At 43.0% G+C, this 15,278-nt stretch overlaps 1 protein-coding gene across 3 annotated transcripts in view; it reads left to right on the top strand.

The window, feature by feature from the left end:
* The window catches only part of ZFYVE26 (zinc finger FYVE-type containing 26), an 84,922-nt gene that overhangs the window by 29,816 nt on the left and 39,828 nt on the right, over positions 1–15,278 (top strand). For all 3 annotated transcript variants that reach the window (XM_021004642.2, XM_021004643.2, XM_021004641.2), the window contains exons 12-19: positions 217–309; positions 1,480–1,548; positions 1,922–2,073; positions 5,334–5,535; positions 8,075–8,338; positions 9,601–9,720; positions 9,816–9,980; positions 14,737–14,955. In XM_021004642.2, coding sequence (XP_020860301.1) covers positions 217–309; positions 1,480–1,548; positions 1,922–2,073; positions 5,334–5,535; positions 8,075–8,338; positions 9,601–9,720; positions 9,816–9,980; positions 14,737–14,955 — 1,284 coding nt within the window. The remainder of the gene's footprint in view (positions 1–216; positions 310–1,479; positions 1,549–1,921; positions 2,074–5,333; positions 5,536–8,074; positions 8,339–9,600; positions 9,721–9,815; positions 9,981–14,736; positions 14,956–15,278) is intronic.

Raw genomic sequence — 15,278 nt, 5'->3', positions numbered from 1 at the left:
GGGAGGAGCAGGGAGAAAACTCAGAAAGGGTTTCAGAATCCCTTATCACTGTGGCCCAGGTAATTTTCAGAGGGCCAGATGCCATCATAACCTGTATCGTAAAACTTGGACATTGCTCTACTCCTTAGCAGGCTTTTTCTACCTGCGATCCCAAGGGAGGGGGTAGAACAAAGCCTTCATCCTTCTGTGTATGACCTGTGGTGGTTGCTATTTCAGAGGAGCAGCTGGCAGCCTCCCAGAAATGCCGCACCTTTGTCACACGCCGCTCCAGTCTCCGCCGGCCTCCTCGGGCAAGAAGGAATAAGTCAGGTGAGCTCAGAATCTCCTTCCCATACTTTGGGCAACCTGTGTGCTGCTGTTTGTGTCTGAAGTCAGTCACTTATTTATACCTAGCATCAAGCTGGAAACTTTGAAAGATACTGAAGGAGAGGGACAGTGCATAGTCTCTACCCTCAAGAAGCTTATAGTCTAGTTAGGGAGACAGGAGTACCATGCCTGAAACAATTGGAAAAGAAGTAAGTGCTGAATTAGGTGGCGCACCGAGTTGAGGACCAGGCCTGGAGTCAGGAAGTCCTGAGTTCAAATCCAACTTCAGGCATTTACTAGATGTGTGACCCTAGGCAAGTTACTTAATCTGTGCCCCTGTTTCCTTATCTATAAAATGGTAATAATAATAGCAGCTGCCTCCCAGAGTTGTGAGGATCAAAAGAGGTAACTTATATAAAGCACTTTGCAAATCTTGGAGTGCTATATAAATGCTAGCTACTTTAATTACCTACTGTGAGCGCAAGAGGGATTAAAATAATAATAATAATGACTTGTATTTACACAACATTTTCCTCACAACAACCGAGATAAAAGTTACTTTTAGCATAGAGAAGGCTTCTTGGACAAGGTAGAACTTTAACTGGGACTTGAAAGATGGATTTGATGAGTGGATGAGAAAGAAGAAACAATTCTGTTTGAGGTGCATCGCATAAAATAATATTTGAGAAATCTGTGTGGCTCAGAGATTAGGCAAGGAGACTGTGGGACCTGAAGCTGAGAGGCTCCATGGGCTCCCCACAAGGGCCCTGGATTTCATCCATTCCAGATAAAAGGACAGTCACAGAAAGTGATGCAAAGAAGCTTGTCTTACATAGCCTGATGCATTCACGTCTGTGCTAGATGGAGTCTTGTAATTTTATCTCATACGTGTGGTATCAACTGCTGCCGGAGAGAGAGAGAGAAAGACTTCTGTTGTGGACGGGGTTGCCTCCGAGGTCCCTGCTGCCTGCCTGATGCTTGCCTTTATGTATGTATGTATGTACGGACATGTGTATGGATGGATGGATGGATGGATGGCAGCAGTTTCCTTCTGTGTGTATGTATTCCACTGTCAGACTACCCACGTTGCTGTTAATAAGAGGACTTGACATTTTCTACGCTACAAGAAATTGATGGTAGATTTTTTTTCTCTCTTCTTTCTAACGCTTTTAGATTGCCGGGACAGAGTCTCCAACCTGTCACTAGAAAGTACAAATAGTGAACTCAGCACAAGCACCTCAGGTATTGGGGCAGGTCCTGTTCCCCAGCTTTGTCCTGTGGTGTAAGAAGTGGGGTCCCACAGCCTGACTGTGAATACTGGCCCGAGAACTATAAGATGATGCTTACTGTGCGCCAGGCAGGTGTTCGAGGGAAGGGTAAGGACTGGTTCTGTAGAAAGCCTTTCAGAGGCTTCCCTATCAGACCTGCTTACCTTCAGCCAAGAGGAACAGAGGTTTGTCAGTACCTGTGACTTGCTAAACTAATCTAGGTGTGGAGATAGTCCTCCTCCTGAGGAGAGGCTTCTCCATGGGGTACTCTGATGAAAGGGGTTTGAACAATTTGCCATGCAAACCATGTCTGTCCTGATTTTCCCCTTTTCCTGTGTTCCTTGTAGAGGGAAGTCTGAGTACTTTGTCTGGGTGCAGTGAGCTAGAGGTCCAGCTGCAACCTCAGCCACAAAACCCACTTATCCCGATGATGCTGTCCCAGCCGGAGTCACTTCTTGCTTCTTGTATTCTCCGAGGGAACTTTGTGGAAGCACATCAGGTGAGAAGGAGGAACTCACTATCCCCACCCCCCAGGTGGCAACAGCTTTGATCTAGGCTGCATCTGCGGGCAAACAAGAAGGCCCCAGTGGCTGTCTTAGGCCAGTGCTCAGCAGGTGACTGCTCCTTGGAAAGGTGGCATGCTACAGTTTAAATGCCAGGCTTTGCAGCCTTCTTAAGCCATTCCAAGGGGTGATCAGACCCCCCAGAAATGGATTCAGCTCACAAAAACCTGATGTACCACAATACCAATTTTATTTTATGTGTTTTGAAAGCGAAAAGGGTTGTAATTTTCAAGTGACGAGAGTATCGCTGAGGGCCTGGGATGGAGCACTGGACTAAGAATGAGAAGACCTCGGTTTACTCCTGACGAGTCGTGTGATCTTTGAAAAGTCATTTTAGTGCCTCCTCTCTGCTGATGTGACACGGCTCTTACCCTGTCTACCTCACTAATCATCATGAGGATCACATGATCACATATATGGCAAGGCCAGAGCTTGAGCAGAACTGTGTAAGGCAGGCAACCTCCTAGGTCACAGCACCCAGGGAATGAAGGGAGGACCTTTGTGACGTCAAATTGCATGCAACGGCTGAAGCTTTCAGGGCACAAAGGACACCGTGGAAGGTTCACAGGATTTGGAGTCAGAGGAAACAGACTTAAATCTAGCTTCTACTACTTATTACCACTACCACATTGGTCCACTCTTTTTATTTTGGGGGGCTTAAAATGAAGGTGTTAAGACTACAGCAGGAGTCAGCAAACTACTGCCTAGGGGCACCACCTGATTATTGTAAGGCCCAGAGTTAAGAATAGTTTTTACATTAAAATTTCCACATTTATTAAAACTTTATTTTAAAATTTAAAAATAATTTAAAAATAATAAAATTTATTTAAAAATGTAAATACCATTTGGCTCACAGGCGGTTGGCTAGAGAGTTTTCTGACCCCAGACTAAATGATTCCCTAAGGTCCTTCTCAGTACTAGGTCTTATGATCCAAAGGTTAACACAAATCCTTTATTCTAGCCCTGGTGTAAACGCTATGAGAACTATAAAGAAATTTACAAATGCAAGATGGTAGTGTTATAATATTATCATTATTGGGTCAGCCAAAGGGCACATCTGTTACCTAGTAGGAGAGCCTGTTTGAAAAAACAGATTAAGGTGAAATGATCACTTACTGAGTGTGGAGTCAGAGGAGGAGGAGAATAATTTAGGTAGCACTTTGGAGAACCTTAGCATGAATTTGGAATCTAGCTTGGACTCTGCATAAGACATGGAAACCAGAGGGTATCATATATGTCCCTGATTTTTACTCCTCTTTGTGTCAGTATTCAGAGAATCATAGAACAAAGTTACATCTGGAGTCATGTTTGTGGAGTTTTGTATAAGTTTAACATGTATGGGAGATCTCTTGTTTGAAGAAAGCTTTTTGTTTTTTAGGGGTTTTTTTGGTTAGGTACCTGGGGTTAAGTAACTTGCCCATGGTCACACAGCTAGTAAGTGTCAACTGTCTGAGGCCAGATTTGGACTCAGGTCCTCCTGACTCCAAGGCCGGAGCTCTATCCGCTGCGGCACCTAGCTGCCTCCTTGAACAGAGCTTTTCAGAGTGGATTATGTTCCACCAAGTCAAATTCTTTTTAAAAATAAACAAACATCTTTATATTCTCTGTCAACTACATTACTTTTAAGATGTATTCTGTAGAAAATCATCTATGCAAAGCTTGTCTTGTCTGTTCCCTTCGCTGTTCTAGTACTAGTGAAAAATCAAATGATCTATGAGTAAGCAATTATCAAGAGCTTACTATCTGCCAAGAACTACTTTAGGTACAGCGACAGGCCCAGCCCCTGTTGCGGACTTCATTTTCTTAAATCCCACACCACATGCAGATACAGATACACCATCTAGTATACAAATGTGGTAGTTCTCCTCTTATCACTGTGAATAGATCATGACAGGAATGCTGGGGGTTTGTTTGTTTTTGTCCTTTAGTTTTTATCACCAGATGCTCACAGGATAATAGGATTTAGTTGTCTCTTACACCAAGCTCTTGGCAGACTCTGTTTCCCCCCAATTTGTTGGTTTTGGGGGTGACACTACTGTAAATGAGCTTACACTCTACATTGCTGTTCTGGGCTGCCATCTATGTATTTTGAAAAGGAATTGAGTTTTCTGCTGGTAGTTTCATGGTTCTTTTTAGCCTTTTTGTGATGACGACTACTTAGAACCTGAACTCACTTCCACTTTTCCTGACACTGAGGTTTGTCCTGTGTCCGGTGTGCCATACCAACTAAAGTGTTATAGTCAGAATCAGTGTTTTCCCTTTTGTCTGCTTATTTTCCAAAGTCAACCTCTTGTTTAAGCAGGTTGAGTTGTAGCTTCTATAATCACACACAATGCTGTCTTCTTATCTTTTGCATGTGGGTGAACATTTTACTTCCTTCAGTTTATGGGGCAGCTAGGTGGCACAATGGATAGAGCATCAGCCCTGAAGTCAGGAGGACCTGAGTTCAAATGTGGCCTCAGACCAACCACTTGGTACTAGCTGTGTGACCCTGGGCGAGTCATGTGACCCCAATTGTCTAAAAACAAAACAAAACAAACTATTTAGACCGCACTTTAGTTGTTCAGGGGCTATAAACTCTTGCCAATTATCCATCTAATAGTAATACCACTGGGAAAAATCCCGGATGATAGGAGCCATCCGTACACTCCTTCCTGTTCTTGGTTTTGTATCCCATCTGTAGTAATAATAACAATGATCCTCATCCAGATAGCCTCCCCACCACACACTGGAAGTCCCATGTCCCTTTCCCCCTTGATTGTGTTTCAGCGACGCTTTCTTCCCCTTGCGTGCTGATCGTAAAAGCTCTCTTTTGGGTAGCGCTTTGTAGTTTTCAAATCATTTTCATTAGTGAAAAGGCATCCATGTGAGTTAGTACAAATATTTTTATCCCCATTTTGCAGGTAAAGAAACTGAAGCTCATTCAAACTTAAATGACCTGTCCATGTTCACAAAGTTAGTGTCAAACAGGTGGTAAGGATCAGAGCCAGGGCTCAAGCCTTTTTCTTCTGAGTCCTCCATGATGCCGAGCTGTTATCAACACCCTCTGATCTGCTCTGACATCCAGGGCTGCCCAGACCTCAAGGACCTGATCTGTCAGGTGCTCGTCTTGATAACTGCAAGATCGAAGTTCCATAGAAATTTATGGATTTCCTGTAGCCATAGACATAATCCATCCCCTATCCCCCTGTGACAGGTGGTGTTCATGTTTGGCCTGAAGTCCTCTCCTAGCTGTGGTGAGCTCATGTTTATGGAGCGCTACCAAGAGGTGATCCGAGAGTTGGCCCAAGTGGAGCACAAGATTGAAAACACCATCTCGGACGGGGGCAGTACCACTGCTCGCCGAACCAGCAGTGGCCGCTCCACTCTGCAGGCCATTGGCAGCGCAGCTGCTGCAGGTGAGGATATGAAGTAGGAAAGGTTGCATGCTGCTGGTAGTGAGAAAAAAAATCTCAAAAACATGAACCACTTTGGCAGTCTGATGAAGCTTATGGACCTCTTCTCAGAAGAATGTTTTTTTTTAAATAGCATTTTATTTTTTTCCAATTACATATAAGGGTAGTTTTCAACGTTCATTTTTTGTAAAATGTTGAGTTCCAAATTTTTTTCTCCCTCCCTTCCATCCCCCTTCCCCAGGAAGGCAAGCAATCTGATATAGGTTATACGTGTGCAGTCATGTAAACATATTAGTCATGTTGTGAAAGAGAAGAATGTTCTTAAATGTATAAATGAGATACATAGCATTATAAAAGAAACCAATTATGTTGAAATATAGTTATGAAAATATTAAACAAATTCACGGACCTCTAGGTTAAGAACTCCTGCAGAGGAGGAAAACTATGGAATTCATATCTGTTCCATCTCCTCTACAATGTATTTCAGATACCTGCCATTTTAGATATTCCCTTAAGCTTATTTACTGTCTATACTTGAAAGAGAAACCCTTTTATCCTGCTTCTCCATTTTGTTGGTATAAGTCTCAGTGCTTCTGTATATGCCTGAGCATTTTGCTTCCTTCCCAGTGTAGTTGTTCAGGCTTTCTAAAGAGCGTCAGTTTGTTTAATTGTTAGAGAGGAGAGTATCGTCAAGTGCTGATGCTGTCCACTGGGAGTTAGCCATCTGTTACATCCTGGGCTCCAGTGGAAAAAAGACCCTGTTTGAATTGCTTCTTAAAAGCTGGTTCCTTGTTCCCCTATCTCTTCACAGCCCTCTTTTTATGTTATACCTAGTCACAACTACCAATGTTCAGGGTGGTAGAAGTACCATAAGTTAAGTCCCCAGTTACAAGAGCATTCTCATTTGACTTGACAAGGAAGGGTTGCCCTTCTCCTTTCATTGGCCAGTCCTTATATACACATTCCTCTGCACCCCTCCCCCCCATGCCTTCTCTAGCAGAGGATAACTACAACATCCTCCTCACTCTCTCACTAATCTTCACTCCCTCCCTGTCTAATGGTTCTGTTGCCTACAAACATGGCCATTACCTCTAAAGTTACCTTCCTTCTACTCTGTGTATCATGTGTGCCTATTTATTTGTGTACTGCCTCCCCTGTTAGTATGTAAACTCTCTGAGGGCAGTTTGTGCTTTTCTTTGTATCCCCCAGAGCTTAGCACAATTCCTGGCACATAGTAAACTCCTAATATGTTGGTTGGTTGATGGATTGATTAATTTCTTTTTTAGATCCCATCTAGAAACACAGCTCTTCTTGACCTCTTTTAAGGATTTCTCTTGGTCTCTCTTAACTATAACCGTGCTACTTTACTTTCTCTTGACACGGTGGGCAGGATATTTTTATCTACTAACTTGCAAAGAATCACCTGTCCTTTTGATGATAACTTTGTTAATAACAACAATGACAACAGTTGTAATGAGAATCATCCCATCTCTCCCACTCATATATGTGGCCACCGCCCTAATTAAGGCCCTCGTTGACTCTCACCTAGACCGATGGTGTAAAGCTCAAATAGTAATGGGACCACTAAACCATACATAAGGGCCACCTATTGACTTAGAAAGCCACACATTAACATCTATGTCCTGTTGTACTTTAACTTGTTTTGTTAAATATCTCCCAGTTGGTTGGGTTACACTCAGGAGTGTTGCTGACCCACAGTGACCTGGACTGGTGCAGTAGCTTCCTAATCGGTCTGGCTGCCTCAAGTCTGGCCCTCCAGAGCATTAGTACTAAGAGCATTAGCCCTAAGCCATGGTCAAGTGACCATGTCACTTGCTTTCTGAGAAAGTAGGCCCCTCTTACCCTTGACTTCACAGCCTGACTCTAACCTACCTTCCCTGCCTTGTTCCACAATCCTCTCTTTCACATGCTGTTATGTTCCAGCCACACTGTCCTCCTTGCTGTTCCTCCCACACAACGTTTCAAAAATTGTCTCCCTGCCTTTGTGTGGCTAGGTTTTGTTATAGTGGGAGTATGTCCTCATACTTGGAGTGCTCTCCTGTCTGCCTTTTAGAATCCCCAGCTCCTTTCCAGGTTCAGCTCACCACCTACCTCATCTCCCCCTCCCCAACTCTTAGTGCCTTTCCTCTCAAAAAACAAAACTATCTCATACTTAACATCTGTGCGATCTTATATTTGTACATGTTGTGTCTCCCCGGAAGAATGTAAGCTACTTAAAGACAGCTACTTCCTTTTTTATCTTTTTTTTTCCAGTTTTTAGCCAATTGGGGTTAAGTGACTTGCTCAGGGTCACACAGCTAGTGAATGACAAGTGTTTGGTCTGAGGCCGGATTTGAACTCAGGTCCTCCTGACTTCAGGGCCTGTGCTCTATCCACTGCGCCACCTAGCTGCCCCCTTTTTTATCTTTGTATCCCTAACATGTTGCTTCACGCATAGTAGGTGCTTACTGAATGCTTTTTAATTGGCTGATGATGCTAATTTCAATCTCCTACATTTTTCATTTTACTGCTCTTTTTCCAGGTATGGTATTTTACTCTATTTCTGATGTGAGTGACAAACTGCTTAGCACCTCTAGAGACTCCATCCCCATTCTCCAGGAAGACTTCTGGATAAGCAATGTGCAAATGGAGCCAAGTGCTTCTTTGAGGGACATTCTGGAAGACCTCAGCCCCCCGGCTATGGCTGCATTTGACCTAGCCTGCACCCAGTGCCAGCTGTGGAAAACTTGCAAGCAGCTTCTGGAAACAGCTGAACGACGTCTGCACAGCAGCCTCGAGAGCCGAGGTGAGGATGCTTCATACTTTGTCCCTTTAGCTTCTAGTGAGATGAGTTTCCTCTCCTCTGTTCTATAGGGAGAAAGGATTGCCCCTCAGTCTACTTTATCTCTGTAGTCCAGACTAATTGTATAGTTAAGGTTGGCTTCATTGAAAAACCTAATGTCTAAATGTACACATTTATTTATGTGATTCTAAAGAAGTAGAGTTCTTAATCACCTTTGTAGAATCCTCTGTAATTCGGGAAAGATGTTTGTGAAAGAAGTGGTTTTTTCCCAAGGGAAAAGATAGTAGTCATTCGTTGCCTTAAATTTTCTTAGATTTCTATTAATGAAAAGGCTTTGAACTTGAAGGTTGGAAGGAAAGGAAATTGAGAGGGAATGATGCTCCAAGGTGAACTAACGAACAAGCAGGGGGCTTGAGGATAGAAGACAGCCAAGCCAAGCCCTAATCCAACCAAACCCATCTCATCAGTATGCTCCAGATGTTAGTAGAACCCTGACTAATGAAAAATCAGCTGTTCACCCTCAGAGGAGCAGAGTGAGGAAAATGGAAATGAGTTGTGAAGTCAACAGCTGCTCCCTAGAAGCAAAACTATCCCTTCTCATCCACCAAATCCTTTCTGACCTTTTGGTTAAAATACCGTTTGATTTTCATCTCATTTTGTTTTGTTGAGAATTGTTCATTTTAGTATTATCCCTGTCATATTAAATAGATACTAGCCCCCGCCAGCCATCCTACCGGTATTTTATTTTGTAAAAGGGAAATAAAATTGTGTGAGCTCTGTCTAGGCTGCAGCAGTTTTTAGCAACAATAGCCTCGTATCAGTCGGTCATTTGTTAAGCATGTGTTATGTCCCTAGTGGTGTGCCAGGTTTGATGGTGGGAATACAGAAGAGATGAGACATGACAGCATAAGGAATTATATTCAAGCCCAGCAAACCCCTCAGCATTGCTGCTGATGGCAGAGTACCACAGTAACAAGTGGCCACAATTCAGAGGAATTTGAAGGTTTCCAGGTCTCCTGCTGTCTGTCATTGCTGGGTTGTAGACACAAAGCCAGGATTGCCGTCACTTCGGCCACGTGGGGAGGGTTTTTATAGCTACCAGCAGTTCAGGTCCCACCACAAAGAAGGAGGGAAAAAATGTATAGCCTCGTCTCCCCTGGAGGAGAGACAATAAAAAAGTAAATGTAACTGGAATATAGCACTGAAATTTTAATTTCTAGAAACACCTAACTTTACCAAGTTCCCTCACCTTCATCTGCTCCCAGGTCGAAAGCTCGACTATGTTCTCCTGAACTCTGATGGCGTTAGAGGCTTTCCAGTTGTTCTTCAACAAATTGGCAAACTTCTCAACTACCCTTTTGTGCCAGCAGGACAAACTAAATCTGGTCAGTTGCTTTTCCTCTTTTCTCTCCTGGACTGACGCATTAGGAGTCTGTCATTAGGCTCTCTCTTCCACCTCACTCTCATTTGCTTTCCATAGACAATGCAGAAGAAAAAACAGGCAGTCACCCTCGGTACAGTGTGAGAGAGCTCCTTCAGATGTGCCTCCCGAGCCTGACGGAGGACTGTGTGTCGAACCAAGCCACCCTGTGCCAGCAGCGAGAGCAAATTCTTCAGACACTGAAGCAATCATTGCAGCTGCCAGGTCAGCACACCTTTCTCTACCTCCTAAAGACTGCAAATGGAAAAGAAGGAACAGGGGCTCAAGTAGGGGAAAAAACAAAGTTAGACTGGGCATTTAGTACAGAGACCTAAGACACACAGAAGCCCAGTGGTCGCCCTCAGCGATTGTCAAACCTGACCTGTACCTACCTCCACAGGCGTTATTCATTTTACACTATCACCAGTCATTCTTTGCATGAAAAACTCTAGTGAAGGGGAACCCATTCCACTTTTGGACAGCCCAGGTTTGAGGAAAATTTCACCTCCCAGTTACAACTTTTAACCTTCCATCCCTTGTTCCTGTTTTTGATCTTTGGGGACAAGAAGAAGTTGTCTAGGAAAAAGAGAAAGGGAATGAGCTTTTTTTTTTTTTTAGGCAATTGGGGTTAAGTGACTTGCCCAGGGTCACACAGCTAGTAAGTGTCAAGTATTTGGTCTGAGGCTGGATTTGAATTCAGGTCCTACTGACTTCAGGGCCGGTCCTCTATCCACTGCACCAGCTAGCTGCCCCAGAATAAGCTTTTATAGCACCTGTTGTGTGCCTGGCACTTTTTACAAATTTTATCTCATTTAATTTGGGCCTTCTGCCGAATGACAGCCCTTCAGATAGTTGAAGGACAGCTGTTATGTCCCCCTAGGTCTTCTCTTCCTCAGGCTAAACATCTTCAGTTCCTACAGCTGATCATTGTATATCATGGTCTCATGGTCCTCACTCCTCAGCGCCCTGGTTGCTATCCTCTAGATGCTCTATATCTTGTTGATGTCCTTCCAAAATGTGATGCTGAGAGCTTGAACAAAATACTCACAATTTCCTCCAGTGATGGCAAAATGCAACCAGACTGCGGCCTTTTCTCCTAATGCAAAGACAACTTAAGCCATTTCAGGTGCTTCATCATCCTGTCACTTCACTGACTTGGCAGGCCAGTAAAATACTCAGGCCTTTTTTTAATGGGAAGTTTTTCTTTCTTATCCTCTATTTGCAGAGTTGATATTTGAAACAGTGTAAGATATCACATTTATCTCTATTATAAACTTCATCTTACTAAATTCAGTTCATTATTCTAACTTGTAAAGATCTTAGCAAAGTATTTGACAAAACCTCTCATACTGTTCTTGTGGCTGAGATGGAGGGATGTGGCGTAGATAATAATATGAATTGATAAATTCCGAACTGATCAAATGGCCAGGCTGAAATAGTAGGTATTAATGTTTTGATGTTATCTAGGAAGAAGAGGTCTCCAGTGGACTAAGCCAGAAATATATGGTTGGTCCTATACTGTTTTACATTTTTAACAGTCGGTCAGTAAACATTTATTAAGTGCCTACAATGTTCCAAGCACTATGCCAAGTGCTGGGGACAGACACACACACACACACACACACACACACACACACACACACACACACACACACACACACGCATTTTTTTTAAACTAGTCCCTGATCTCAAGTAGCTTATAGTTTAATGATGAAGACATCACACAGAATGAAGCTGAAAAGCAGGACTAGGTGGGAGGGGGAACCTACCTGACAAAGGGGCTTGGTGGAGTCTAGTCCAGGGAGTGCAGAGCTGCTGAACTGGGCTGGGAGCCCTCTTTAAATGAAGGCTTAGGGAGTTGTTTACTACACCCTCCAGCCCCTCGAATCAGAGGCCACAGTATTTTTATCAGGTTTGTGGATGACACAAAGCTGGAAGGAATGGCTAATATGGGATAAAAAAGCAAACTCCAAAAAAAGATCTTGACAGGCTAGAGCAGGAGTGGGTAACCTGTGGCCTCAAGGCCACATGTGGCTTCACAGAACAAATCCCCTTAATAAGAGGATTTGTCCTGTGAAATTTGGACTTGGTCAAAAGGCTATGCCCACAGACCTAGAAGGCCACAGGTAGCCTCTAGGCTGCAGGTTCCCCACCCCTGGGCCACAGCATGTGGCTGAATCTAATAAGGTGGGGTTTGTAGGGTTAAATGTAATTTCACACTTGGGTTCAAAAAAATCAGGTTTATTCCATAAGTATGAGATGAGGGGACAAATGTTCCATCTGGAAAAGATCTGAAGGTTTTAGTGAGCCGCAGGTTCACTATGAGTCATCAGGATGATTGAGCAACCAAGAATGTTAATGAAGCTTTAGGTTTCATTAAGAGAGGAACAGGGCAGCTAGGTGGAGCAGTGGATGGAGCACTGGCCCTGAAGTCAGGGGGACCCGAGTTCAAATCCGGCCTCAGACCAAACACTTGACACTCAGTAGCTGTGTGACCCTAGGCAAGTCACTTAACCCCAATTGCCTAAAAAGAGAGAGAGAGAGAGAGAGAGAGAGAGAGAAGAGAGAGAGAGAGAGGAACAGAATATAATCATCCCTCTGTCCTCTGAGTAGATTTGGTTCTGTGTGCCATGTTTCAGTGTACATACAGAATGTACACTGAAAACGTGGCAGATGTTCAGAGATTGACTGCAAGGATGGTAAAGGGCCTCAAGACCATGCCATATGAGGATGAGTAGAAGGAACGAGGGTATTTAGCCTGAAAAAGACTCAGGGGAAGTATGATGGCCATTGTCAGGTAGGTGAAAGGCTGTTACATGGAAGAACTGTGCTAAATGCTTTACAAATTTTATCTCATTTGATCCTCACAACAACCTTATAAGGTAGGTGCTATCATTATCGTCATTTTACAGAGAAGGAAAGTGAGGCAGAGATTAAGTGACTTGTCCAGAGTCACACCTCTAGTAAAGTGCCTGAGGCCAGATTTGAACCCTCCAGTCTTCCTGACTCCAGGCTCAGAGCTCAGAACCACTCAAAAGACAGAATTAGGAGCAGTGTGTGGAAGATCCAAAGAGGCAGTTTTTGTCTTGATGTCAGGAGAAACTAGATCTGTCCAAAGGTGGATTGGGCAGCTGCAGGTTCACTGAAAGTTTTGAGACTGGATGACTGCTTGTTCAGTGTGTTGTAAAGGGATTCTTATTCAGTTATGGATTGGATCATGTTTCTTATGTGGTTCTGGAATTATCACTTCCATTTCTATGCAAGGCTCTGACCTGGGCCCTCATCACCCTTTACACTCTTTTCTTCAGTGGTCTCATCTGTTCACATGGGTTCAGTTATCTTCATTATTTGGTTGACTCCCAAATCTGTGTATCCAACCTTATCTCTTTTCGTCTCCACACCACATCACCAACCACCTACTGGACATAATGACACGAATATCCAGAACAGAACTCATCACCCATCCCTTCTCCAAACATCCCTATTTTTTTGAGGGCACCACCATTCATATTCACTCAGGTTCAACACCTCACAGTTGTGCTGGCTTCTTTCCTCTTCTCTTCATTCCATAGTTTCTTTCCCCTTCTTCCCACCCACATAGTACTACTCTAGTTTATGCCCATATCACCTCTTGCCTGGAATATTGTAATAGCCTCCTTATCGATCTCTGCCTCAAATCTCACCTTTATCTAATCCAGCTTTCAGTAGCTGCCAAAATAATATCCTAAGGGCACAAATCTGACCGTGTTATTCTTCTGCTCAAAAATCTTTCTGATTTCCTGTTATCTCAGGATAAAATCAAAGTCCTTTGTCCAGCATTTTAAGCCGTCCACAATCTGGCTTCAACCCACCTGTGCAGAATTATTGTATGTTACTTTCCTTCACATGTTCTGCATTCTAACTGCCAAAAACCCATTCCCCTAATTCAGAATGCTGTGACCCAGTTCTATGCCTTAGTATTCCAGAAATAGGGGATGATTATTACATTGCTCCTTCCCACTCCTCTTTAGAATCTTCTGAGGCTACGTTCAAATATGACCCTTTCTTTGTAATCTTTACTGATATATGTACGTAATATATCCCCATTAATAAAATAGAAGCTCCTTAAAGGCCAAGACTATAAAGGTTTGTGATTGTTTGATTGAATTGAATTATGATCAGTAGAACAGAAAAGGGAACTCAGAAGTAGAACCCAATGAATATAAAAGATTTGTATTTGATAAACCTACAACTCAAACTCAGAGGAATAGAATCCATTGGGGAAACTGGATGGCTGTATGAAAAAATGGATTTCAATGCACAGTGATTTCAATGCACAGTTCATACCATATACTGTAACGGTAATGTATTAATACTAGTGATCCAGATACTTTTTAACAATCATAAAAGATTTGAAAGAAGAATAATATATTTGTTTCAGCTGCGCAGTAGGGGCTTATTTTTATTCATCAAATAGAATCATTGAAGATAAAATTGATAAATTTGGTCATATAAGGAATTGAATTATACAAGTTATACATGCCTCTACTTGACTTGCCCAAGTGATATATATCATAAACTTGTGTGTATGTTTTCCTGTCTGTAAGGTGAGTGATGAAGCTTTTCAAGGTAGTAGGTGATTATCATCCCTAATTACATAGTCTTGTATCCAGAAATGTTCAATAGATCTTGACACCCTTCACCCGAGCATTTCTGTGCCACTAATGAAGGTGTTCTACACGCAGTGACCTTGAATCAGAGGTTTAGGATTGCCCGACCTGATTCCTTCAGACACAAGCTTTTCATCAGTTTAAGGAATAAAATCTTAGGCCCCTCACATTGAGAAATGATTAGGTAGATTGAAATAATGAGAAATTTGTATTTCTCCTTGCCATATGAGCAAATAGTTTAGACTACAGACAGAAGCCAGGTGTAAAGCCAGAGAATCCTAATTCATGGGTTATACAGTAGTCTTTATTGCTTCTCTTACTCTTCTCCTTAGAACCTAAGGGCAACCCACTGTCTTCCTTGGTGGCACAAGCATCTCAGAAGCTGCCTGAAATAGGAGCTCATCCTGTGCAGATCCAGATGCATCTTCTCATGAAGAACCTAAGCAACCAGATCCCAATAGACAGTGGGCCAGCTGACTATATGGGTGCCTTCTTCAGTTATTCAAATACCATGGCTTCTGTGCTCCTTCGAAGCCTGAATTCTGAACCTGGTAAGTAGCAGATTTAGGCAGGTGCCTGCTTTTGAGATAGGGGTTTATTATAGCAAGGGACCCTGATAGTTTGAAAGGGTTTTGAGCCTAGAGAGAACCCTAGCCAGGTGCCCTAAACATGACCTCAAAGACTTTCAGTACAGGTGTGTGACTTTGATTTCCCAGAATAATGAGTGTTTGGCAAAGGTGCTGGGTATCCAAGAAGTAGGACTTGTGCTCCCAAAAAGAAAGGTGATCTGTCTCTCTTTCACAAATGGTTCACCATGAGAAGTATCAGATCTGCTCCCTGTAGATTCTGTTTCCTGACAATAGATCATGCCTAG

Source organism: Phascolarctos cinereus, unplaced genomic scaffold (genome assembly GCF_003287225.1).
Source record: "Phascolarctos cinereus isolate Bilbo 61053 unplaced genomic scaffold, phaCin_HiC Scaffold_3;HRSCAF=262, whole genome shotgun sequence".
Taxonomy (NCBI): Eukaryota; Metazoa; Chordata; class Mammalia; order Diprotodontia; family Phascolarctidae; genus Phascolarctos; species Phascolarctos cinereus.
This window is presented reverse-complemented; position numbering and strand designations above follow the sequence as displayed.